The 26785-nt window shown below is 41.5% G+C and overlaps 1 protein-coding gene across 1 annotated transcript in view; it reads left to right on the top strand.

The window, feature by feature from the left end:
* The window catches only part of ITIH5 (inter-alpha-trypsin inhibitor heavy chain 5), a 111795-nt gene that overhangs the window by 13705 nt on the left and 71305 nt on the right, over positions 1-26785 (top strand). The window contains exons 2-5 of the mRNA XM_017872487.1: positions 572-616; positions 14268-14431; positions 15454-15555; positions 18823-19073. Coding sequence (XP_017727976.1) covers positions 572-616; positions 14268-14431; positions 15454-15555; positions 18823-19073 — 562 coding nt within the window. The remainder of the gene's footprint in view (positions 1-571; positions 617-14267; positions 14432-15453; positions 15556-18822; positions 19074-26785) is intronic.

The raw sequence follows: 26785 nt of genomic DNA, 5'->3' as shown, positions 1-26785 counted from the left end.
AAAAAAAAAAAAAAAAAAAAAGATGATTTTTATCACTTTCCCACATCCCTCCCCTGCATGCGGAAGAATATAAGAAATCATCCAGAAAAGACACAATGAAGAAAATTCAAGCTAAGTTCAGTTTTGCTTGCAGAGTTTCCTGGAGTTTTAAGTTGAATAGTGAGCCCATTGGAATTAAGACTGAATACCTGTACTTATTGTAATAGACACAGTAGCAAAGAGTTTAACTTGAAGCCCCAAATAAAATGAAGCAGAATACAAATACTCTATCTTTTTGTTCCTGTCATTTCATCCATCTCCTCTTACAGATAGAAGAATGAGGTGACGAGGTACAATGACGTTATGGGTTAAGAGTCAACCAGATCTGACAGGGCTGAATTCTAATTCTGGTCTGGAAACAAACTCCCTGATAAAAAGTCAAAACTGCTTTTCAGGACAGATAGGGCTTTTGGTGAATCTGAATAGGGTTTAACCCCCTTGTATAACTCATGTAAGAATGACCTCACAATCATATTTCATGTATCTTCTCTTTTTTTAGATCACCTTTTTAACAGTCTCTTCTTTTTTACAGGATGGACTCAGGGTCCCGAGGCAAGTCAGACTGTTGCAGAGGCTGGTAGGTATATTCATGGTGCATCTTGAAAGTCCATTCCCTCATTCTTCTATTTATTTTGAACCAGGTATCCACTTTGCTTGCAGATCCTCCAAAACATATAAAGTTGCTTGTAGAAAAATTCTGAGATGAAGCAGCATAGCTGAGTCTTCTATAAGGCTTTCTTTAAGTGGATTTTTGTTTTTCTTTTTTCTGGAAGGAGACCTGATTATTTTGGTAGGACTATAAACACAAAGGTCTTTGCAGGCTTATTTTTTTTAAAGCCTAAATATAACTTTTATTTATTTTTCTGACATCCTTACCCAGGAAGTAAGAGCTTTGTTGCGAAGTAAACAACTAAAGCAACCAAAGAATTCACATTTGTAGGCTAAAGCATCACGTGATGAAAGTTGGACAGGCTCTCAATGCATGCTGGAGGCTAAGAGATTGGGACTTGGGCAAATGGTCAGTAACTCTAAGAGCTTATTGAAACGACCTCAGTTCTTCCTTACTACTGTGCGTGGAGCAAAATATCAAAATGTAGAGACATGCCTTTAGACTCTGCTGAGGCATTTATCCTAGCTCTCTCTGCACCTGGCTGGTGTTTGAGTGAATTCAGATTTCTTGTCATTACCAATATCACGATCATGACCATCTTTGTTTGGATTGAGATTTTGGATTTCAAAAAAAAATTTTTTGTTTGGCTTTCTTATCTCCTTTCCTTCTTCTGATCCTCCCAATCTTGCCTCCTGTTACCCCAAATTCATTAGCCTAGTATTCCTTCTTTCACATGTTCTCCATGTTCACATAATCCTAGACAATCATATATGTACATAAACATGTCAAGAATTGTTAAGGGGCTGAGATTAAAGCTACTTACAAGCTAATAAGCTAGTTTGTTACCATTTCATGGATGCTAGCAGAAAACAGGAGACTCCTGGGTCAGAGACAAAGGGCAATTTATTACTCACAGTAATAGCAGTAGTCAAAGCATGTGTGCCATTCCCCCAGCCCAGTTCCCAGAAGGTGATGGAGATGGCCAGATGACACCTGCCATGCAGTGGGTTTGCATTGTGTGAAAGGAGCCCTTAACTTAGGGAACTTGACTCTTTAATAATGAGCACTAAGCCTGCCTGGGCTTTGCTCCTCAAGGGAGATATTTTCTGTACTATTCTGCACATTAAGCCAATCTGTCTTCTTCCCTGAAGGGGGAGCCTGTCTTCTGAGGCTGTTCACTATATGTTTGTAATGTAAAGGTAGTTTCCAGCAAAGGCAGCTAGAGTCTCTGTTTGCAAATTGTGCGGAAACACCAGAGATTCATGGAGAATAGCCTCCCAGCAATATGTACATACATGTAAATTGTAAGCATACTGATAATTGAGACGATGACAAGTACCACTGAGAAACAGAATGCAGCAGGGGAACCCGAGGTACATTTGCACACGGGAAACCTCTGATCATTGCTCTAAAACCATGGGTGCATGTGACAGCTCATGTCGACTGAATGCTTACGGAGTCTCACTCTTGTCGCCCAGGCTGGAGTGCAGTGGCGTGATCTCGGCTCACTGCAACCTCTGCCTCCCGGGTTCAAGAGATCCTCCTGCCTCAGTCTCCCGAGTAGCTGGGATTACAGGCATGCGCCACCACACTTGGCTAATTTTTGTATTTTTAGTAGAGACGGGGTTTCACCATGTTGGCCAGGTTGGTCTTGAACTCCTGACCTCAGATGATCCCCCCGCCTTGGCCTCCCAAAGTGCTGGGATTACAGGCATGAGCCACTGTGCCCGCCCCTCAATTACTCTTATAACAAGTACTTGAGGCATTTTACAGGTGAGAAAACAGAGTCAGAGAGAGTGAGTAACTTTCCCAAGATGACACAGCTGGGAAGAGGTGGTAGAGCCAGGATCTGAGTGCAGTTCAGTGTCTGAGTCCATGCTCTTAACTAATACACCAAATGGGCCTCTCAGTTGTATGTATTTAAATCTCTATTTATATTTATATATATTATAATTTACTAAACATTCTGCTATTGATTAACTCTCAATTTATTTCCAGGTTTTTTCACCCTGTATACAATGCTTCAAAAAACACTTTCATTTCTTCTTTTATGCGGGTACTTTTAATTGTATGACTTTTATTTTCAATAGGAGGATTACTGATTCAAAGTGCATATACATTTTAAATTTTACCGGGCTCAGTGGCTCACGCCTGTAATCTCAGCAGTTTGGGAGGCCAAGGAGGGTGAATCACCTGAGGTCTGGAGTTCGGTACCAGCCTGGCTAACATGGTGAAACCCCGTCTCTACTAAAAAATACACAAATGTGCCAAATGTGGTAGCGCATGCCTGTAATCTCAGATACGCGGGAGGCTGAGGCAGGAGGATTGCTTGAACCTGGGAGGCGTAGGTTGCAGTGAGTTGAGATTGCGCCACTGCACTCCAGCTTGGGCAACAGAGCAAGACTCTGTCTCAAAAACAACCTGTTTTTTTCTTTTTTGATAGATGTCAGATTAATTTTTGAATACAATTTCTCTTAACACTATCTGTATTCATACCATATCTATCAGCAATGATGAATACACACATTTCTGCAAGCAATTGATATAATTACTCTTTTTTTTTTTTTTTTTCTTTTGAGATGGAGTCTTGCTCTGCCACCCAGGCTGGAGTGCAGTGGTGCGATCTCGGCTCACTGCAAGCTCTGCCTCCCAGATTCATGCCATTCTCCTGCTTCAGCCTCCTGAGTAGTTGGGACTACAAGTGCCCACCACCACGCCCGGCTAATTTTTTGTGTTTTTAGTAGAGATGGGGTTTCACTGTGTTAGCCAGGATGGTCTCGATCTCTTGACCTCGTGATCCACCCGCCTCAGCCTCCCAAAGTGCTGGGATTACAGGCGTGAGCCATGGCGCCCGGCCGGTATAATTACTCTTTTTAATTTGTCAGTCTCTTACTTAGGAAGTGATATCTCATTGTTCCTTTAACTTGCCTTTCCCTGACTATGTACGAATTTGGAATTTTTTTCTTTTATTGCTCAAACCATTCTCCATAACAAGGATTTGGACATTTTAAATTGTATTTGTTAGCCATTCAGAGTTGTTTTGTGAATTGCTTTTTTTTTTTTTCAGGTCCTTTGCCCATGTTTCTATTGTGTTTTTTTATCTACCTCATTGTCAATTTATCAGAGACCTTTGTATGTTATAGATACATTCTGTCTTCTAAACTGGAAGATTTCCTCTCTAAATCTTTCTGTCTTCTAAACTGGAGGATTTCCTCTCTAAATCTGTCATTTATTAACTTGCTTTCTGGTATGTTTGCCACGTAAAAGTGCTCAGTTCCTAAGTAATAAGCAGTTTATGTTTTCCTTTCAAAGGAAAGGAAAAAGAGGCTTTGTACATTTAGCCTCTAAGTGTACAAAGATTTTCTTAACTCCTTGGCTTAGACCATTTATACAACCTCTTAGGTTTTTCTTAGAAATTTCTTAGAATTTTGAAAGTCTTACTTTTACAAGTATCATAAATTTTTAACATGAAACTTATTGACCATCCAGTCGGTACTAGAATGATCTTTCCAGTGGTAGACCTGGCGCATCGCTCTCTTGCGTGCATGTCTCCAGCGACTCCACGTCACCCGTGGGATAAGCTCCAAGGACGTGTGTGACCCTGCGTGATGCTCCTCCTGCTTGCCTCTGGAGCTCAGTTCATCCTATGAGTCTCCTTCTAGCCTGCATTCTTGCCATCTCCCTCCAGTTGTCATTCTCTGAGTATTCTGTGCTTGAATTAATGAATAGAATGTGGATGGCAACAGCTGGTACTCCCGTGACATTGCCAGGACCGCAGGAATTTGTTTGATTTTATTCTGAATTAATTAGATACCCTTTTTATGAAGCTCCCTGGCATCGCATACACACAAAATATTTACTCTTTGGACAGCAGGGGGATCTTTGTGTATGAGTTTCCACGGTGCTGAACGGATCCTGACCTGGGTTTCTGAACATGATTCTCTGCCATCATTTAACCTCCTGACTGCAGGGTCTGTCTTGGTGTCTGCTTTGCAGCTGGTGTTCTACAGTTTGAGCTCAGGGTTTGTTTCTATCGAGTGTGGTAAGATACACAGACACAGAAATGACTGGCGTGAAGGAGGAATTTCATACTCACAGATCCCTGGAGGCAGGGGCGGCAGCATACCATGCCAGGACACATGGGGAGGCGCCAGGGTGGGCCAGAAGCAGAAGGTGCAGAGGAAAGTGTGTGTCTCAGAGCCTACGTTGGGGTTTTCATGGGAAGAAACGGGCAAGGTGGGTAGTAGGTAGGCTGAGGAGGTTTAGGATTGGCTGTAGGGATGGTCCCTAGTTGTCAGGTACTTTGTCCTGGAGAGATTTAGGATAGGAGGAGTATTGGCTTTGTATATGAGTTTTATTTTTTATTATTATTGTTTTTTTGAGACAGAGACTCACTCTGTGACCCAGGCTAGAGTGCAGTGGCACGATCTCGGTTCACTGCAACCTCCACCTCCTGGGTTCAAGTGAGTCTCGTGCCTCAGCCTCCCGAGTACCTGGGATTAGAGGCCTCCTGAGTACCTGGGATTCCAGGCACACATCACTGCGCTGGGCTAATTTTCACATTCTCAGTAGAGATGGGTTTTGCCATGTTGGCCAGGCTGGTCTCAAACTCCTGACCTCGGGTGATTCACCTGCCCTGCCCTCCCAAAGTGCTGGGAATACAGGCGTGAGCCACCGCGCCCAGCCGAGGTGCGTGAGTTTGTTATGGGAGATGGTTGGATGTGTGGCTCTGGATTGGTCAGTTTATGTATCAAAGGTGTGCTTGCAGCAGGGTTGTCTGCTGTTCCTAGGAAGGAGCCAGCCCTGGGAGGGACGATCTTTCCAGGATCAAAGCCCCAAATGTCAGAGCGTCAAGAATATAGACAACAAGAAAATATGGTCAATACAGCAGGTAGCATGACTCTGGGCGTCACACCTCACTGAGAACTAGTCATATGTGTGACTGTGCCTGTGCCCAACTCTGACCATTGTGGGGCCTCCTGTTCAGGAAGTGCATGGAATGGGGTGGGGGTGGGGGGCGTCTTTCTTATACAATAATAAAAATGGCATTTTGTTTTCCTTCTCCTCTAAATATAATGAAATATCACTAAGTAGACTTTATTAGCACAAATAGGTGATTCAGAACCGATGCCATTTCCTGTCTACAGAGGGGTAAAATGATTTCCCCGAGGTGGTAAATCCAGCAGTCAGGGAAGTGCCTTTGTCTCCTGTTTCATTCAAAAACAACATGGGCTGTATTTTTTTTTTTTTTTGAGATGGAGTTTTGCCCCTGTCACCCAGGCTGAAGTGCAATGGCATGATCTCGGCTCACTGCAACCTTCTCTTCCCGGGTTCAAGTGATTCTCCTGCCTTAGCCTCCTGAGTAGCTGGGATTACGGGTTCCTGTCACCACACCCGGCTAATTTTTTGCATTTTTAGTAGAGATAGGATTTCACCGTGTTGGCCAGGCTGGTCTCAAACTCCTGACCTCAGGTGATCCATCAACCTCAGTCTCCCAAAGTGTTGGGATTATAGGCATGAGCCACCACGCCTGGCCCTGTATTGTTCTTCTTAGAAAGGAGAAGCATTAAGGGTTAGTAGAGATTTGGTGTGTGGAGTCAGCCAACTGCCACACTCCAGCCTTCTCTCTAAAACCAAGGAGAGCAAAGTTAGATGAGTTCTAGAGTTCTCTCCCACCTCCATAATGACTTCTTTTTTTGTTGTTTTTTTTTGTTTTTTTTTTTGAGGCGGAGTCTGTCGCTGGGGCTGGAGTGCAGTGGCCGGATCTCGGCTCACTGCAAGCTCCGCCTCCTGGGTTTACGCCATTCTCCTGCCTCAGCCTCCCGAGTAGCTGGGACTCCAGGCGCCCACCTCGTCGCCCGGCTAGTTTTTTGTATTCTTTAGTAGAGACGGGGTTTCACCGTATTAGCCAGGGTGGTCTCGATCTCCTGACCTCGTGATCCGCCCGTCTCGGCCTCCCAAAGTGCTGGGATTACAGGCTTGAGCCACCGCGCCCGGCCAATGACGTCTAATGGTTGCTAAAGAGTGGCTAGACTGAAAGAAAACCATGAAAGGTTAATATTCTAGGAATATCCGGCCGGGCGCGGTGGCTCAAGCCTGTAATCCCAGCACTTTGGGAGGCCGAGACGGGCGGATCACGAGGTCAGGAGATCGAGACCACCCTGGCTAACATGGTGAAACCCCGTCTCTACTAAAAATACAAAAAACTAGCCGGGCGAGGTGGCGGCGCCTGTAGTCCCAGCTACTCGGGAGGCTGAGGCAGGAGAATGGCGTGAACCCGGGAGGCGGAGCTTGCAGTGAGCTGAGATCCGGCCACTGCACTCCAGTCGGGGCGACAGAGCGAGACTCCGCCTCAAAAAAAAAAAAAAAAAAAAGAAAGGGGGTCCGGGGCCGGGGGCGGGGCAAAGGCTGTCCCAACCGTTCCTCCACCACATTTCCAGATGGCATCTTGGGTGACTCAGGGCGTCCTCGGGTGGCTTGATTTTAAGTGCCTCACATGAGTCATACCCAAAGCTTGGGTCCCTTGAGCAATTAAGACACTCCTTGCCTCAAATGACTTTTCTATCTGGATTGCCTTTGTAGGAAAAAGTCATGAAGAAATTATCTTATGTCACAGGAAGATTTTTTTTGCCGCTATTTTCCAGCGGACATCCCAAAACAAAGTTCTGCCTTAAATAGAAATATGGAAAGCATGTTGGACTTTTAAGAACCGTGTACTGGGAAAAAGTGAGGCCACTGTTTTATATCCTTCCTTTCATGACACATTTTCATGAGCCTCTGCCGTGCAAAGGCCTCGCTTGTTTTTTAGTGTTGGCATTTCCTGTGTTACCTGCCTGTCCAATATTCTTCTCACAGCATGCTCTCCTTTCTAGTCATTGATTTGGGAATGTGCTGTGATTCATTTCCATTTCCATGTCTTCCGTGTTCTTAGAATGTTCTTTCTGTTCTTTCACCACATGTAAATACTACATCTGTTTTAAAACCTTTTCTTACTTTTGCAGACTTCACTGATTTATCTTTCTTCTCAACACTGGAAGGTCTTATAGTCAAGGTATCTATCTATCTATCTATCCATCCATCCATGTATCCATTCACCCATTCCTATATCCCCTATCTTTTTAGACATAAAAGATTAAATTTCATATATAGTTTTCCTCTATCTTGAGAGCTGTAGGTAAAAAAAGAACACTGTGTTAAGCACTATTATATCTCATGATCTAAATAGAAACTCTTTCTAATGCAAAGAAGAAGAAGGAAGAGGAGGAGGAGGAGGGGAAGGGAAAGAAGAAGAAAGAAGGAAGAAGAAAGAAGAAGAAGGAGAAGGAGGAAGAAGAAAGGAGGAAGAATAAAGAAGAAAGATGGAAGAAGAAGAAAGAAGAAAGAGAAGGAGGAGAAGAAGGTGGAGGGAGAAGGGAAGGGGAAGGGGAAGGGGAACGGGAAGGGGAAGGGCAACAGGAATAAGTAGTAGTCATGGCTTCTGTTCTCTGTGTTTATAATCCCATAATCTACCAGGGCAGGGGTAAGGGTTGGTAACTGGGAAGGGGATAGACTTGTGCCTAATTGAATCTAGTAGATTCTGCACTAAGGGAACTGTAACAGAAGGGCCAGGCTGTGGTATGTCAGTTACAGCAGGGGCTCCTGGGAGAATTGTAGCTGGGCAGAAGCACAAAAACTAAAATAGTTTCTTGAACCTTTTTTCAGCCTGTCTCTTGGGCCCATAAACTAAGCTTCATGTTCTTGATGTAATATTGTGGAAAATTCTACTGAATCTATACACTTAATTTAAGGTATAAGAAGATACTGTAATAAACTTAATATTGCCAGGTATCTTCTAATTTTCACATTGTAAATTTAATGAAATTATTTCTTATCTCATAAATAAGAACAAATACCACGACATTAAAAATAGTCTCAAGCATACCCAGTGAAGAAGATTTTGATCTATTTTTAAAATACTACTGAGCAAGAACTATTAGCAGAAGGAGCTAAATTTTACTTGGAACACTGTGCAGCTAGAGCTGTAAACTTCTGCTTATTTAAGATGTAAACTTAATACTCTCCCCCGACTAGTATTCTACTTTTATGTAAAAGAATTACATGATAAGTTGACCAGAAGAATTTTTGAAGTGTCAGAATATGACTACAGTTCAGAGAATACATTCAGTTTAATGTCCTCTATCTTCAATGTGTACAATTTAATGGATGATAACTGAGGTTCACAAGTAACTTTTGAATTAGCACCAAAGACTGAATTATATTTAGTATACCTTTGGAGTTCTATATTTTATGGGTTATCAAACAATTATCACTGCGAAAAGCCTTGAAATTAGCCAAGTAGTCTCTATGTTCTTTTTTGAAAGAGGGAGGACTAGAAATCGGGGCTTTGAATGGCTGTTGGGGATTGACTACCTTTTACCTGTGTGATCTGGCAAAGTCACACAGTAAATGACTTTGGCCTAGACTGGAAAAGTGAAGAGTTTAGATTTCAGAAGCTCTTTGTCTTTACAGTTTATCTTCATAATTTAACTTTTCCAAAAAATTTTCAAGGATATTTTTAATATGCTGAAAGTCTAGTTTACAAAATATAACAAAGTGTGTAAAGATCAGAAATGACATAGAGTTGGAAATAATGAATAAAATAAATTTCACTCACCAGCAAATCACACTGAAGTGGGCTTGCAAACTCAAATGTCTTCAGAGACTAGACAGGTGTTCCAGTTTTCTATTGCTGCACAAAAATTTTCCACAAAGTTCAGTGGCTTAGAGCAACAACCATTTTATCACATCATTTGGTGGGGAAGAATTTGAATAGGGTTCAGCTTGGTGATTCTTCTGGCCTGTGGTGTTGCTGGAGGTTGCTCTGGGGTGTTCAGGTGGCAGATAGCTGCTCTGGAGCGGGCAGTGCAGCTTCCTTCATGAGCCGGGCTCCTTGGCAGGAGCAGCTGGGCTCAGCTGAGTTATTCTCCATGTTTTTCCTGCAATTGTAGCAGAAAAGCAGCCATAGACAGTATGTAAATGAATGGATGTGGCTGTGTTTCAATAAAACTTTATTTACAAAACAGTGTGGCCTGCCTGACATAGCTTGCCTACTCCTGCTACAGATGAATGAGAGAGCAGGGACATCTGAAAGGACTTTCCAAAATGATGAAAATGATTACAAATGGATGATGGATGATGGGGGAACTGGTTAACTAAAATTTAATGTATCCACAAAATGTAATACTATGCAGCTATTTTTAAAAAGGAAGGAGGTAGATATTTTTTGTTCAGTGGCAGATTGCATTTTCCAAAGATGGCGACTTGGATGTGCCATTCCTCCCATGGAGATGGGGGCCTGTGCCCTCCGCCTTTGAAACTGAGTGTGCCTTTGTGCCTGCTTTGACCAGTAGAGTATGATAGAAGTAAGGCATTGTGATTTTTGAGGTCAGTGTGTGACAGGGCATCTAGCTTCCACCTTGCTGTTGAGAAAGCTACCAGGTGACCAGTAGAGCCTGTGGCTACCAGGTGACCAGCCTGACTCATGTGCAGTGGCCCATGATGTGAGTTCATCTACACTCACCCATTTGGAAGGACTATATAGAGGGGACTGAGGGACAGCATGAGATGGAGAGATGCCAGCCTTGGCTGCCTCAGCAACTCACAATTCCAGCTTCAGCCACCCTTTGTAGAGAAGCCAGACCTCCCAGCCAAGCACTTCTGGAATTCATGACCCACAGAAACCCTGAGAGAAAACACAAGGATTGCTGCTGTTTGAAACCACTGAGTTTTAGAGTGACTTGTTAAGCAGCATGAGATAGCTAAAACACAGATAAAGAAAGATGAACTAACTATATCACTAGGTGAGATTAAGCAAATTAGTACAGTATGTATTTATGGAAGGATATACAAAAGTTGTCAAACATTGTCTCTGAGAAATGGAACTGTGAATCTTGGGTGGGAGGGAGACTGCTATTTTCATTTTATATTCAGCATAATTAGAAGTTTTTACCATGTGCATATGTTACTTGATAATTTTTAAAACACTAGTTTAAATTTTAAATAAAGCAGAGAATGATCAAGCTAGAACATACCGAGTTCGTAGGATTTTTTCATAATGCGTTGATTCCTATTTACTTTCCAATGCATCTATAGAAATCAGAGCTGTGTGCAATGGTATTTTAGATACTTCGCAAATTCACAAGATCACAGGCATGGGGCATTTCTTATACACCAGCTTACATTTGGAGATAAAAGAATATATTTAATCATGGATAATTTAGAAAGAAAACCTCTTTCCGGAAATAACACAGATCAAAGTAAACACTTCATCTCAATTCATGGTCTTATTAACCTTGGGGTTCTTTTTTTTGAAAGATAACGAGATACAAATTTTAACTTTAAAAAAACCCCTACAGACTGTCATGTTGTTAAGATCATTATCATTACTATTCCCAGCCTAATCCTCATTGCCTTTACTGAAATGTAAGAAATGTTTTTAATGAGATCTTTTAACAGAAACTTTTGGTAAAGCTACATGTTGGAGTCTCTTTTTTAATCCTAATCGCTTTGGAGGAGAGAGACAGATTTTGTCCTGAAGAGACTAGATTTCCATAAAATGATACTGTATAGTCCACCTTCTCAATTCAGACATGATTTCCTAAACCCGAAGGTTTTATTCCTCAGTTTCAGCTTTGCCTTAAAGCTGTGGATCACGGATGTGCATGTAATTTTGGTGATTTATTCAAGCCCTCTTCACTTGCAGATGAAGAAATATATATTGTAAAGTTCAATTACTTAAGAGTCATTCTCAAACTTGATCAGGCATTAGAATGACCTGAAGGGCTCGTTAAGCCGCAGCTTGCCGGGCCCACCCTCTGAGTTTCAGATTCTGTGGATTTGGATGTAGTCTGGGAATCTCTAGCAAGTTTCCAGGTGATGGTGATGCTGCTAGTCCGAGGACCACACTTTTGAAAAGTGCTACTTTGAAATAATTCCTTCTCAAACTAAACTGGAAGCTTTCTTTTCCTCTTTTAGGCAAATATCTTTCAACTATGCTCAGATTGTTTTTAAACTTAATCATTACTTAAATGAACTGTAAATGTTTATCCCTTCTGTCTCTTTAAGAAAGATGCACATCCCCTTCACATTTTCCTTAAGCTGTTCCATTTGTCTTTGGCTTTTTTGAGTTACCAAGACTGGAAGTTCTTGCACAATCTGCCACGAAGATGAACAGCCCTGACACCTTTGCATGGAGTACTTGCTCTCATTCTCTCCCCTTGCTCATGTGCTTGGCTCCGACCCTTGCAGCTCCCTGTCTTGTGGGTGTTCGAGTCCATCCTCAAGTGTGCTTGATATATATATATGTGTGTGTGTGTGTATATATGTATATGTATATTATGTATATATATTATGTGTATATAACATGTATATATACGTATATATAGACACATATATATGTACATATATATATATTTTTTCCTGTGACAGGGTCTTGATCTGTCATCCAGGCTGGAGTGCAGTGGCACAATCTTGGCTCACTGCAACCTTTGCCTCCCTGCTTCAAGCAATTCTCCTGCCTCAGCCACCTAAGTAGCTGGGACTACAGTCATGCACCACCACACGCAGCTAATTTTTGTATTTTTAGTAAAGACATGGTTTCACCATGTTGGCCAGACTAGTCTTGAACTCCTGAACTCACATGATCTGTCCACCTTGGCACATCAAAGTGGTTGGCCTCCCAAAGTGCTGGGACTACAGGTGTGAGCCACCGCGCCCAGTTGGTGTGCTTGATATTTATAGCCACTTCTCTAATATATCATAGAAAATATCTCTCAAGGTTTTGGTGGTTTGCATGCAGATCATGATTTGACACAAACATTTTGAGTACGTATTTGTTTAAATAGAATAACCCTCTGTAGTAACCTTTTTGAAGCAAGGTTTGTGATGACCTTTGTATGTCACAGCAGGAATATGTCTTTGATAGCAATAGGTCACAACCTTATATCTGTTTTGTAAACAGGCCTAGGACTGTAAATAAATTAATAAAGCACATGAGGGTTGAAATAAACTTTGCCCAGTTAGGTCATAGTTCCTGAAGGAGAGAGTAGAATCTTAGCAGAGTAAGCCGGTTGCATTTAACATGTTCTGAGAGCCTTTGTGTGCCCAGGACCAGGATAGGGGTTGAGCACACAATGATGAGTAGGATATGTCTGCAGAGGGCAGCCAGACAGTCTTGCATAATAGTGGCCAGTGCAGACTTTGAAGTAAGTGGGATTAAGTTCAAGTTCCACATCCATTACTTGCTGGCATGGACCAATATGTGCCCTCATTAAGCTTGACTTCCCTCCATCTATGAAATGGGACTAAAACACCTACTGCATATGTCTCCCAAGACCGTCATGGGGTATTGTCTTGTTTTAGCTTGCTCAGGCTTCCATAACAAAATTCTATAGACCATGTGGCTTAAACAACATACATTTATTTTCTCACAGTTCTAGAGGCTGAAAGTCCAAGACCCAGGTTCTGTAGGGTTTGGTTTTTGATGAGGGCTCTTGTCCTGGCTTGTAGACGGCTGCCTTCTCAATGTGTGCCCACATGGTCTTTCTTGATGTATGGACATGGAGAGAGAGAGAGACAGAGAGAGCTCTCTTACGTCTCCTCTCTTAAGGGCATTAATCCCATCATAGAGACCCCACCTTCATAACCTCATCTAAATCTGATTTCCCCCAAAGGCACTCATCTCCAAATACTGCCTTCCCCCCAACCCCACCACCTCCCAGAGTGGGTTAGGGCTTCAACATGTGCATTCTAGGAGGACACAGCCCATAACATGCTTGTCAATTGCTTGGCCAGTTCCTGGAGTTAGATAATCACTCTGTTAGTAGTGGCTTGTGGCTTTCCTTACAAATGTTGTCTTCCTTCTTCAGGCCTCTGCTACGAGCTATCACCAGATGTAGCTCTGTTGTGAGGACTAGAAAAACCCTGAAGAGTTTTAACAGGCTTTTCATTTGCACCTTCTAGTTACTGCTCTTATCGGGATAAATTTAGTTAGCACAGACTTAGGCGTTTTTTTTCTGGATTCTAAATTCTCCAGATACTCTTCTGAGTTCAGTATTGATTCCTATTTCACAGTAATGTGCCTGTAATACAGATAGGGAAGTTCTAGTGTATTGTTTCTCTAGGTGGACATTGAAAGTAATTTTAAAACATGAGGTTTTGTTAGTCATGTTCTGGTTTTGGAACATTTCAGTAGTCCTGTAAATGTGATGTAAAAGTGATAACAGAAGAGTATTATATACAGCACATACTTTACTTCTAAAATTCCAATAATTGATTCAACTATTTAAGGAATGTGTATTTTCTGCAAAATTGGACATCTTCACTGTGTTCACTTGTTAAAGTTAGGTTAAAATATTTGTTTATGTGTTACTAATTGTTTATGCAAAACAATCAAGGTTGTTTTACAAAGGAAGGGAGTTAAAAATGGGGAAATCAGGACAAGATGAAGAAAGGAGATAGGAATCACATGCCAAAGGCGCCCAAACTGAAGATTACTTCCCTTGTAGAAAAAAAGACGTTCCCCTACCACCAAAATGCTTTCATGCATCACCGATAATACTGTGTGTTTTCATTCCTACAGAAAACCAAACCTTTGATGACAGAATTCTCGGTGAAGTCTACCATCATTTCCCGTTATGCCTTCACTACTGTTTCCTGCAGAATGCTGAACAGAGCTTCTGAGGACCAGGACATTGAGTTTCAGATGCAGATTCCAGCTGCAGCTTTCATTACCAACTTCACTATGTAGGTGACACGCTGGTCAGGCTCGAAGATTTCTGTGTGGGGTGGTCAGGTTGAGCCTGAGATGATGTGAGGTCCACAGCCTTGTAGCTGGGAGGATTTATATTCTGGTAGGTGGTATATGGATCAGAAGGTCGATTCTTTTGTTCAAATTCATTGGTTGGTTCATTTATTCATTCATTCCTTTTCTTCTTCTCTTTTTCCCTCCCTTCCTTCCTTCCTTCCTTCCTTCCTTCCTCTATCCCTCCCTCCTTCTCTCTCTCCCTTCCTTCTATTTTCTCTTTTTTATTCAATTTTTTTCTTTCTTTCTTTCCTCTTTCTTTTCTTCTTTCTTTCTTTCCTTCCTCCCCTCCAACAAATGAATGACCATTATGGGCCAGGTACTTTTCATGGAAACTGGTGCACTTCTCTGAGAAAGACAGTGTCACTCTGCTGCACAAATTCCAGTGGGGAGAAACAGTCAATAGATAAATGAACAAAGAATAAATGAGATGAATTTCAGACAGTTGCAAATATGATAAAGATGGCAGGCCAGACCAAGAGGGCCTTCCTCACTTAGGGAGATCTGGGAAGAGCTTTCAGGAGGCTCTTCCTCCTCCATGGTGAAGTTGAGGGCTGAAAGACAAGGCAGCATAGAACCTTTGATATGCTAGATTGGATATCTTTCCTCCTTCTCTGAGCCAAGAAGTAAAGATATGTAAAACAGAGTAGGTGTTGGATTTAATTTTTGGCCCAGGTCAGATGTTAGTTCGTGAGTCTTCATGGAAGTGTGAGCAGATCTTGTGATTTTTCTCCTGGAGAATCACAGAGGCACCATGGGTTGGGTCTTGCTATTTGGACCTGTTGAAAATTGCCCTAGAATAAAATGAATGATTCAAAGGTAGTGCCCTAGTCTGGAATGCATTCTTTCTCCACATCCAAGAGGCAAATAAAAATATTTCCTGGGGTTGTCATGGTTATAAGATCCATGTCTGAATTTGTCTTGGAACTGCAAGCTGGTAGCACAGCTGTCTCTTGTGTTTCAGGCTTATTGGAGACAAGGTGTATCAGGGCGAGATTACAGAGAGAGCAAAGAAGAGTGGTGATAGGGTAAAAGAGAAAAGGAATAAAACCACAGAAGAAAATGGGTAAGTATTGGTTAATCAAGGAATTAAAAACCCATTTTAGCAAAGTGTCAGGTTTTCTATGCCTTTGCCTACTCCTCTTGTTGTAAAACTCCTCTTGTTGTTTGTTTCCTCCAAGTATTTTTCTTTCTTTTTTATTTTTTATCAAAATAATAAATATATCTGGTGAATAACATAGTAGATAAGTGTTTGTAATAAAAAGGAAAATTTTACCTTACCTATCCCTCATTCTCACTTCCTACACATATCTCTTTCTAATATTTCTATATGTAGTTTGTAGTTTTCCTTTTTTTTTTGAATGAGGTCTCACTCTGTTGCCCAGGCTGGAGTGCAGTGGTGCAATCATGGCTCACTGCAGCCTCAACCTCCTGGACCCAAGTGATCCTCCCACCTCAGCCTCCCAAGTGGCTGGGATTACAGGTGTGCACCACCACATGCAGGTAATTTTGATTGATTGATTGATTGATTGATTGATTTTGTAGAAACGGGGTCTTGCTATATTGCCCAGGCTGATCTTGAACTTCTGGGCTCAAGCAGTTCTCCCACCTTAGCCTCTCAAAGTACTGGGATTACAGGTGTGAGCCACTATGCCTGGCCTCTACATAGTTTTTGTGTGTGTGTGTAGTTACCTCTCTAACTCTAAATATTATGATAGTCATACTTCAAACATTTTTTTTGATAAAATAAGACATTATCTGTTGACTTTTTGCTATAAAGAAAGGGCATATGGCAAATTAACAATATTCCTACTTTTACTCTGCATTCAGATTTTTATATTATTATTTTATTTCTTCTTCCATCAATCCAACAGTGTTTAGACTATCTTGGACTATCCCTACTATCTTAAATAATGATATTCCCTCTCCTAACCTCCACTGTCTCTCTCCTTTCTCATTTCATGAATGTTACCTAATCATTGTTTGAGTTATTAACATCTTGATTCTGACTTGTAATACTTTTATTCTTTCTTTTGTCTATAAACTGAATCTAAACATTGAAACCAATACACAGCAATTGCTTTTTAATAAGTATAGAAATAACATGAACTGCATGCAGAGCCACCTAGTACACTAAGATTATTTTTTCCTCTCCACCAGCCCAATGTGTAGGCCTTCATCCCCTTGGCAGAAAAATGATCTTTATATCTAGATAAAATGGTATGAACCTGGTTACCTGGTTTTCCTCATGAATAAAAAGACATCGTTTTGAGAAATTTAGTTCTCTAAAATTATAGACTGCCAGAAACTTTGCTGTTGGAAATTTTATTAGTGACAAGGGAATGCCTCACTCTTGTCTGGAAGACATGAGCCATGAGTTCGCTTTGATACAGAAAAACAACCAAGGTCCAGAGCTTCAGATAAGGGATTTTCAGGCACAAAATTCCGCATTTATCTTAATGTCGTAGTTTCTAAGGACACAGTGAATCTTTAGTCTGCTTGTCAGTCCAGGCTGAAACGATGGTTTTACACACAGCCTTTGCTTTGAGACTGTCCAAACCCTGCTCTATTTAAATTTAACCTATACTCCATCCTTCCCCTAATTCTGTAATAGCCCTGTCTCTTCCTTTGATGAGTCACCTCATGGTGCCTCTGGTATGTGGTCTCCCTTGCTGTGGCAAGTTATTCAAACCTCACTCTGTTAGACTGTAGATTTATCCCAAGTGGTCTTTATCACAATTGTTCAGAGTCACGCTACAGATTAGTTTAGTTGAATCATGACATATGTTTCTGTTTTTCCTGGAGTTTCTAATTGCTTTTGTTTTTTCTTATGATATAAAATGACATAACATCTAGCAACACACATAACTCATTTCAAATCATAACAAAATGAACAGCTATGACCAAGTTTCTGCAAGCAGTGGCATCCTTATCACCCTTGATATCTGGCCAACAGCAGTTGAAAGACATCACTGATTGGGAGACATTCTGATTTCAGAGCTGTTAAAACATGGATGTCTTTATATCCATGAAATACTTTCATTGCTTTTCAGCCTTGATGCAGAACTTTTACCCTGGTATCTCTTTTCATTTTCTTCTGGGTTGGTTTTTTTATTTCGTGTATTCCACATTTTCTTCTTTTTTGCCTTTCACCTTTACTTTGCAGAAGTTATATTCTGAAGTAACTTTCTCAGAATCGGTGCATGAGAAGTAAACTTTCTGAGATCTTGATTAATATTTTGGCTGTGTATGACTTCAAGGTCAAAATACTTTTCCTTTCGAACTTTGAGGCATTGTTCCAATGTCTTATAACATCCAGTATTATTGATGATACATGTAATGGGATCAGGCAACACCCCTTTTATGTTTTCTCTATGTGATGTTCTGAAGTTGTACAATGGTGGGTTTCAGTGTCAGTCTCTTTTCATTCATCCTGCTCAGTGCTCAAACTTTTCCATTTCAATACTTGTGTCTCTTTCCAGTTCTGGGAAGGAGGAGTATAGAAAGCCTATCAGCTTAGTCATTCATTGACACTGGACTTGGAATTACCCTCTCTATACTGGGTCCCTCTTCTCCCTTCCATCTTGTGGTGTCCTGAATTCAGAGCCTTCACTCTCTCTCAGATTCTACCACAGAGCTGGGTTCTCTTCTTTGCTGCACCCCTTTGCTGCATGTTCTGAGCTATAAAATTCTTGCTCTACTGAATATCCCAAGCCTTCTAGAAACTTCTTGAAATGTCTTACCTACTAACGGTTGCCACTCCCACTTATTCCTCTGGTGATCAGTCTACCATTTTGAATAAGAGAACCCTCACTCCAAGTACTGAAAGCATCTGGAGTGTGTTTTTATCACCTTTGGAGTCCTTTATTCCCTACCTTTCCTGCTAAACATATCCACCAAACTTTACCAAGATGTGAAAACCTAGTATGTTAGCTATTTTAAAGTTATGTAAAATGCCAGGATTCATTGGCCATCCTTGTAAAGGGAGAGCACAACTTACAGCTTCACTCCAAAGCTCTCTCTTCAAGCAGTTCACCCACTCCACGTCCTTTCCCATTGCTCCCTTGGGTCTGTCTCAGGGAGACGTAGGACAGTATTCTTAGAATCCTCTCTTGGTCAGTATTCTTTGACCCTTGGTGACCTACGTCTAGCACGGGTTTCACTTCTTCTAATATTAATTTTTATTTTTCCTTTCTTGGGACCCACACTCACACCCATGGGCCGCCCTGGCAGGCTGGTTGGGAGGGTGTGACTGGTGCCCTGTGGGGACTGAGGGAACCCGGCTGTATCCTCTTCTGAACCTCCCTGGGGTCCTTTTCTTTTTTCCGGACAGAGAGAAGGGGACTGAAATATTCAGAGCTTCTGCAGTGATTCCCAGCAAGGACAAAGCCGCCTTCTTCCTGAGTTACGAGGAGCTTCTGCAGAGGCGCCTGGGCAAGTACGAGCACAGCATCAGCGTGCGGCCCCAGCAGCTGTCCGGGAGGCTGAGCGTGGAGGTGATCATCCTGGAGAGCGCGGGCATCGCATCCCTGGAGGTGCTGCCGCTTCACAACAGCAGGCAGAGGGGCAGCGGGCGCGGGGAAGGTGAGTCCTGCGTGCTGGGTTCACTCAGATCAGCGGTGAAAACGCCCAGCTGGTACTTGGCTTCGGAGAAATCTACAGGAGATGGCACCCCTTCCTTTCAGCGAAGCCTTTGCATTTTTGTAGGAATTGGAATGATAGCAATGAAGCTAAGACAGCACCTGGTACTTTTTTTTTGAAACGAAGTCTCTGTCACCCAGGCTGGAGTGCAGTGGTGAGATCTCCACTCATTGCAACCTCCGCCTCCCGGGTTCAAGTGATTCTGCTGCCTCAGCCTCCTGAGTAGCTGGGACTACAGGCATGCTCAACCACCCCGGCTAATTTTGTATTTTTAGTTGAGAGGGGGGTTTCTCCATGTTGGTCAGGCTGGTCTCGAACCCCTGACCTCGTGATACACCCATCTCGGCCTCCCAACGTGCTGAGATTACAGGTGTGAGCCACTGCACACGGCCCTTATTTTTTATTAAAGCCATGCTCTATTAAAAATGTATGAGTTATTGACGCAGTAATACCACTTCTGGAAATCTATCCTAGGTAAAACATCTAACATATTGGGAATGTCATATGCACGAGCTTGTTTGATAATGTTTGTGGTACCAAAAACATTCCATCAGCCTAAAGATTCAATTCTATGGAAGAGATTAGTAAATTACTATCATAAGACAATTCAGCATGTGGCAGAGAAGAAAAGGCAAATTGTGTATGTACTATAATGTTAAATATGAAGCTGATAAAATACTAGAAAGTTATAGAAAATAATCATTTTGTATCAGGGGCATGAGATTGTGAGGCCATTTTCTAAAAATCTGTTTTTTAACGTTCAGCAATATGTTATATTCTTTCTGAATTTAAATAATGAAAAATGCTTAGTATAGATGTTAAGATACAGTCAACCTGATTCATTAGCAGAATCATTCTGATTTTAAATTTTCTCAAATTCTGATTTTAAAATAGCTCTTCATTTATTGAAATGAAAAATTACAGTGTAATCTAGTTTTAATCACTGTATTTTTTTTTCCTTTTTTTTGGGAGGGGACTTTCTGGTTTTTACAAAGTGTAAAACAGCAACTTTAGTTACTATATGAATTTCAACTAATAGTATATATTAAATATTTCCTTGTGTTGGGCTGTATACTTAATATACGAGTAAGCCTGGTCAGTGTTGAATTGGATGAGACAGGAGAATGTTCAAAAGTTGCACCAGGATTGGAATTTCAAGATGTCAGAGAATTGTGACATTGAGGGTGGAGAAATGGTAAATGGTGAGCAGAGAATGTGGGAATCTGTATTCAGTGCCTGTGGCTGCACAATCATAGAGTGACCCAGGAAGGCTTCTTGGACCAGGATATTTAGGGATGAGATCGGCAGGAGAAGAGAGAGAGATGCCTCGACAAGTGGAATCAGAGAATGTTGGTATTCAACATAATACAAAAATAGCCAAGGCCTAGAGCTGGTCTGTGGAAGGGCAAACAGTGTGGAAAATACGCTTCCTCCCCCAGCATGCAGTTGAGTTAATGACTTTGTGAGAGGCGGCTCACTCTCACAGACTGAGGGTTTCCTGGCTCTGCGAGAGACCCAGGTCCTTTGTTATGTGTTGGACTCAAATCCTTTGTTATGTGTTGACTCCAAACAATGAGCTTGACGTTCTTAATCCAGATCTAGCTGGTATCTAGAAAAAGCGAAAATATTGTCAAGGTACCTGGCATTTAGAAATGGTGTGAGATCCAATACACCATTCTTAGGTCATGCAGGTGGTAGTTATATGGTTAATGGATTTTAGTTCAGTTGTTAATTGTAACCTTGCAAAAAACGCAAGGCTGTAAGACTCAGCTTGCACATCTGGGAAACGGGGTAATAACTAGTTCATGGGTCATTGTGAAGTGCTCATGTATGTAAAGGGCTGGCCGCAGAATGAGAGCTTAAAAATTATTATTACTAGTGATCACATTATATTGACTTTTTTTCTGTGCAAAACTTATCTCTGTAATAAGATCATCAGGGCCTTTGAAAGCACTGTGTCTGATTAACCTGCATCTCCTTAGCACGTAACACAATGTTAGGTAGGTAGCTAATTGAGTGTCTTTGAAGTGCAGAAGAAAAGCAGGCCAGGGATAGTGGCTAACACCTGTAATCCCAGAACTCTGGGAGGCCAAGGTGGGAAGATCCCTGGAGCTCAGGAGTTCGAGACCGGCCTGGGCTACATAGTAAGACGTCGTCTCTATGAGAAAATAAATAAACAAATAAAAAGAAAAGCAAACACAAACGACTAAGAATGTTTTAAAATTTCATTTCTCTCTAACAACACCTCGGAAGAAAATTTTCTCATGTGCAACTGTGGGAAAGAAGTATTTTCTCAGGGGGGCAGAGTGTCAGGATCTTGTAAGGAGGGTAGAGTATCTGTTAAGTGTGTCTGAAATGAGAACACATTCAGTAGCTGTGTCAGTAGAAGGTTCAGAGGGGAGTCCTGTTGCAGTAATGAAATGTGTTTTGCCCGATTTTCAGAATCATAATGACTCTTCAGAGATGTGTACGTGTTGTGGGGTGTGTGTGTGTTTTGTTTGGAGGCAATATGAATTATGACTGTTAGCTAAAAAAGTTGCTTACTGTTTATATTCAGGGCCTGTTAGTATCTCAGAGGAATTTTTCCAAACGGTTGATCTCTTGGGATCTGTTTGTTTTTAAGGAAATTGTTTTCCTAGCTCCTTGTACCAAAGCAGATACTTTGCCGTCCAGAACATGAAGCTTTTACAAACACGTCCCAGAGCCAGGTGCAGTGGATGGATTCCCTTTTTGCTGCTCCCCACTCCCATCTTTCAGAGCTCAGTGGTTATTGTTCCTGCAAAATGGCAGCCTTAGCAGCTTGAAGCACAGGATGTTGTGATTTTGTCTGGACATCGCTGCGTGTTTCCAGAAGAAATCCAGGCTAGAGATCAAACTGGAACTGGGCTTGTACCAGAACTATGATTGTGCGAATGAGGTCCAAGCCAGTACATTCCGCTGACAGATCTGGCTGTGTTAAGAAATCTAACTTCTGGAATTTGTCTAAGTAAATCTCTCACCATGGACCCATTTTCATCTTTAAAGATGCGATTCTAGATAAGGATTACTACCGTGTGCTAGATCCTAGACTAAGCATTTGCAGAGTGTATTATCTCAGGCAATTTTTATAACAACCCTCTTAGCTTGTATTTTTCCATCCCCATTTGAATTATGAAGAAGCTAAGAAACCTCACTTACTTACAGAAACAGAGGTTCAGTAATATGGACAAGGTCTCATATTTAATTATGGATAGAAATAGAACTTAAGCATAGATCTATTTTATTCCAAGTTATACCCTTAACCACTGCACTATCTACCTCCTCATTCAGTAAACTGTACATTACTGTGGGTGGAGTTCAAATTCCAACTCTCTCCCTAAGTATAAAAATAAAAAGAAAGACTAAGAGCAATATAATCCACCTTTGCCTCAGTTTACTTTCTGGTGTATCAGGATTGAATCCACATCAGTTGAATTGTAAATTAATGGGATCTTTCCCAGTGTAAAAGGCAGTCCTGTGAGATGTGTTTTGGAAGATGAAACATTATAATTTCTGTTTATTAAAATAATTAACACAGGTACGTGGTTCAAAATCTTAAGCATTACAACTTGGTATACAGTGAAATACAAGACCCCCTCTCCCTCTGTCTCTCCGTTCTCCACTTCCCCAGTTCTTATCCTCTGCAATATTCTCATGCTTTACGAGCTCAGTGGAACAGAGTATTTGAAATGAATGCTTTCCTGGAACATGCCTGGGATGTGTGATTTCTGAAGGTATATTCTGACTGATATTCCGAGACAGATATTCCCACTGTGTGATTGTTTTAAGGCTGGTTACTCTACTCTCTTTGTTAAACTCATAAATTTCCTACTGTCTCACTTATGGCACCTAAATTACTACCCTTGCTATGATTCTAATACTTTTTTTGGCAGAAAATTTTCATTTATGACAAGATCCCCAATGACTAGGGGTAAAATAAAATGAGATAAATCAAGTGATAAAAAGGATACCTTACTTATTTTATTATCGTTGTGGTTTTACATCAATGACTCTCAATCCTGACTAGACTCTCTGGTAACCTAGAGGGGTTTAGAAAGAATTCCAGGCAACCTACTTTAGACAAGTCCTACCCTGGCCTAGAGAAGTGATTTTGAATGTATTAGGGTGGGGCTAGGGAGCTGTACTTTTGGGTGTGATATTCTATAAATGTATACTAAACACTTAAAAATCTATGAGTGATTAAAAATTTTTAGTTATTTGTGAAGTTAAGAATAATGCTGACTATTTTTTCTGCCACTTGACAGGGGTGGCCGTATGATTTTCATGGTTTATCCTTTCTATTCCTTGCTTTTTAAAACGTTTTAGGGAAGTTTAATTTACACACCATAACATTTGCTCATTTTCAGTGTAAAATTCAGTGACTTTTAGTACATTAGCAGAGTTGTACAACCATCATCATGGTCCAATTTTAGAACACTTCTACCACCCAAAAGAATCCTTGTACCCATTTGCAGTCACATCCTGTTCCTACCCCAGCCCCAGGCAACCACTGATCCGCTCTCCATCCCTGTAGACTTCAGCTACATTTAAAAAATCACCACAGGTAATTCAGATGCTCAGTAAAGGTTGAGATCTATTCCCTTGGATTTTCCAGCAGACCTTAGGAATGTTAACTATGTCGAAATCTTGACCTACAGAAGCAACTTTTAAATTAAACAAGATTGGGCCGGGTGCAGTGGCTCATGCCTGTAATCACAGCATTTTGGAAGGTCAAGGCAGGTGGATCACCTGAGGTCAGGAGTTCGAGACCAGCCTGGCCAACATGGTGAAACCCTATTTCTACTAAAAAACAAACAAACAGAAAACCCAAAATACAAAATTAGGCATGGTGGCATATGCCTGTAATCCCAGGTACTTGGAAGGCTGAGGCAGGAGAATTGCTTGAACCAGGGAGGCAGAGGCTGCAGTGAGCTGAGATTGTGCCATTGCACTCCAGCCTGGGCGACAGAGTCAGACTTGGTCTCAAAAAAATAAAAAAATAAAAAAAAAATAAACAAGGTTGTTTCTCAATTTCATGGGGCCCTCAGATTACTCTGACTTTGGATCCTTGTTAAAATGTATTTTGTTCCTCTTTCCACCGACAAGTTTTCACTCTCAGATACAGGCCAACATAGAATTATGTGGTTGGTTGAAACAACCTCTTCCCATCTCCTGCTTCTCCTCTTCCACATGGAGACCTGAGATGGAGAAATCCCAACAGGCAAGCTCAATGGGCCGATGCAGTCTTTGTAATACAGTCTTAAGCTCATTAAATTAGGTATCTCATCTTTTGGAGAAAAGCATGATCGTTCAGGACATTTGGGTGTCAAAAAAGAGCTTCTCAAATGTACTCGACTCCCTCTCTGGCTTCTTGGACTTGTGGGACTTGCCCCTCCTGCAGTCCTCCCGCTCCAACCCCCACCCCACATTGAGAGAAGAGCCTCCAAGTCTGGCTTAGCGTCAGCCTTCATCCCTGTGGTTTGACGGCTCCATTGCCAATCTCAGTGGTTCCCAAACTTTGCCGCCCATTAGAATCCACAGGGAGCTTTTATAAATCTATTGCTCAAGTCTCACCCATGCCAATGAAATCAAATAGCTGCGGATGGAAACTAGGTGTCAGTATTTTTATTAAAAAGATCCCGTTGTCATTGCAACGGGTAATAAAGTTTGGGGTCTAGACGGTGATATCCTGTTTTCTAGCAATATTCCGCTTTAGTTCCTACCCCTTTGTTTTCTAAACTCTTTTTTTCCCCCCTGGGCTGCTTGACCCCGTTTCCAAGCTGCCACCTGGGGTTCCTGGGTAACCTCAATTCCTCATGTCTGTCAAAACTGAGGGATTTACGAGACCTTGCGCTAACCTAACATTAAAAGGAAATCTTTTTTTTTTTTTTTTTTTTGAGACGGAGTCTCGCTCTGTCGCCCAGGCTGGAGTGCAGTGGCAGGATCTCAGCTCACTGCAAGCTCCGCCTCCCGGGTTCCCGCCATTCTCCTGCCTCAGCCTCCCGAGTAGCTGGGACTACAGGCGCCGCCACCTCGCCCGGCTAGTTTTTTTGTATTTTTTAGTAGAGACGGGGTTTCACCGTGTTAGCCAGGATGGTCTGGATCTCCTGACCTTGTGATCCGCCCGTCTCGGCCTCCCAAAGTGCTGGGATTACAGGCTTGAGCCACCGTGCCCGGCCAGGAAATCTTAACTCTAGGAATGGGGAGACCTTTGTAACTGTTTTCATGTTCTCCTGCCATCTGGTTCCTCACCGAGAAGTGTTTCGCAGGTAAGGACACGAAAGAAAGAGATAGAGTATCAAGTTATGCTCTTAAAAAAAAATTCTAAAAAGACAACCTACAGAATAGGAGAAAATATTTGCAAATCATATATTTGATAGAAGTCTAGTGTCCAGAATATACAAAGAATCCTTACAACTCAACTGCAAAAGGATAAATAACCCAATTAAAATATGAGCAAAGGGCTTGAACAGACGTCCTTCCAAAGAAGACGTACGAATGGCCGCAAAGCATCAGAAAAGGTACTCAACACAATTAGTCATTAGGAAAATGCAAACCAAAACCACTTCACACACGTTATAGGATGGCTGTAATGAAACAAAGGAAAGTTACACGCCTTAGGGAAGATGTGGAAAAATTAGGGTCCTCGTACATTGCTGGTAGGAATGTAAAATGGAGCAGAAAAACATTTGAAGGTTCCTCAAAAAGTTAAAATGGGCAAGAGATCTAGCAAGACCCGAGATCTGGCAAAATTTACCAATGTAAGTCAAGAAAATGCTGAAAACCTGATAGCACTGTCACCACCAACAGCTGTTTCCCCCTCGGTTCCTTCAGCAAACACGTACTGAGCACCTATGCCAGGTACACTGTAAATTGTACACTTAAAATGAGTACATGTTATGATGTATACATTAAACTTCCATAAAACTTTTTTTTAAATGCAAGGAATAGAAAGAATAAACCATGAAAGTCATATGACCATACCTGTTGAGTGGCAGAAAAAATAGTCAGCATTATTCTTAACTTTATAAATAACTAAAATTTTTTAAATTACTTATAGATTTTTAAGTGTTTAATATACATTTATAGAATATCACACCCAAAAGTACAGCTCCCTAGCCCCACCCTAATAAATTCAAATTCACTCGTCTAGGGTAGGACTTGTCTAGAGTGGGTTGTCTGGAATTCTTTCTAAACCCTTCTAGGTTACCAGAGAGTCTAGTCAGGATTGAGAGTCATTGATGTAAAGATGGAGCAAGTCCTCTGGGTATATATTCGAAATAACTGAAAGCAGGTACTTAAATACTTGTGCAGGTATGTTTACAGTAGCAGTATTCACAGTAGCCCCAAAGCGGAAACAACACAAATGCTCCTGAACAGGTGAATGGAGAAACAAAATGTGGTCTATGCATACAGTGGAATATTATCCAGGCATGAAAAGGAAAGAAACACGGATACATGTTACAACATGGACACATGCTACAACATGGATGCATGTTACAATACGGACATGTGCTGCAAGATGGACACATGCTACAACACAGACACATGCTACAACATGGATACATGGTACAACATGGATGCATGCTACAACATGAATACATGCTACAACATGGATGCATGTGACAACCCGGGCA

This window comes from Rhinopithecus bieti, unplaced genomic scaffold, assembly GCF_001698545.2.
Source record: "Rhinopithecus bieti isolate Rb0 unplaced genomic scaffold, ASM169854v2 scaffold_6933, whole genome shotgun sequence".
Classification (NCBI taxonomy): Eukaryota; Metazoa; Chordata; class Mammalia; order Primates; family Cercopithecidae; genus Rhinopithecus; species Rhinopithecus bieti.
Note: the sequence above shows the minus strand (reverse complement) of the source record. Positions and strands in the feature narration are given on the sequence as shown.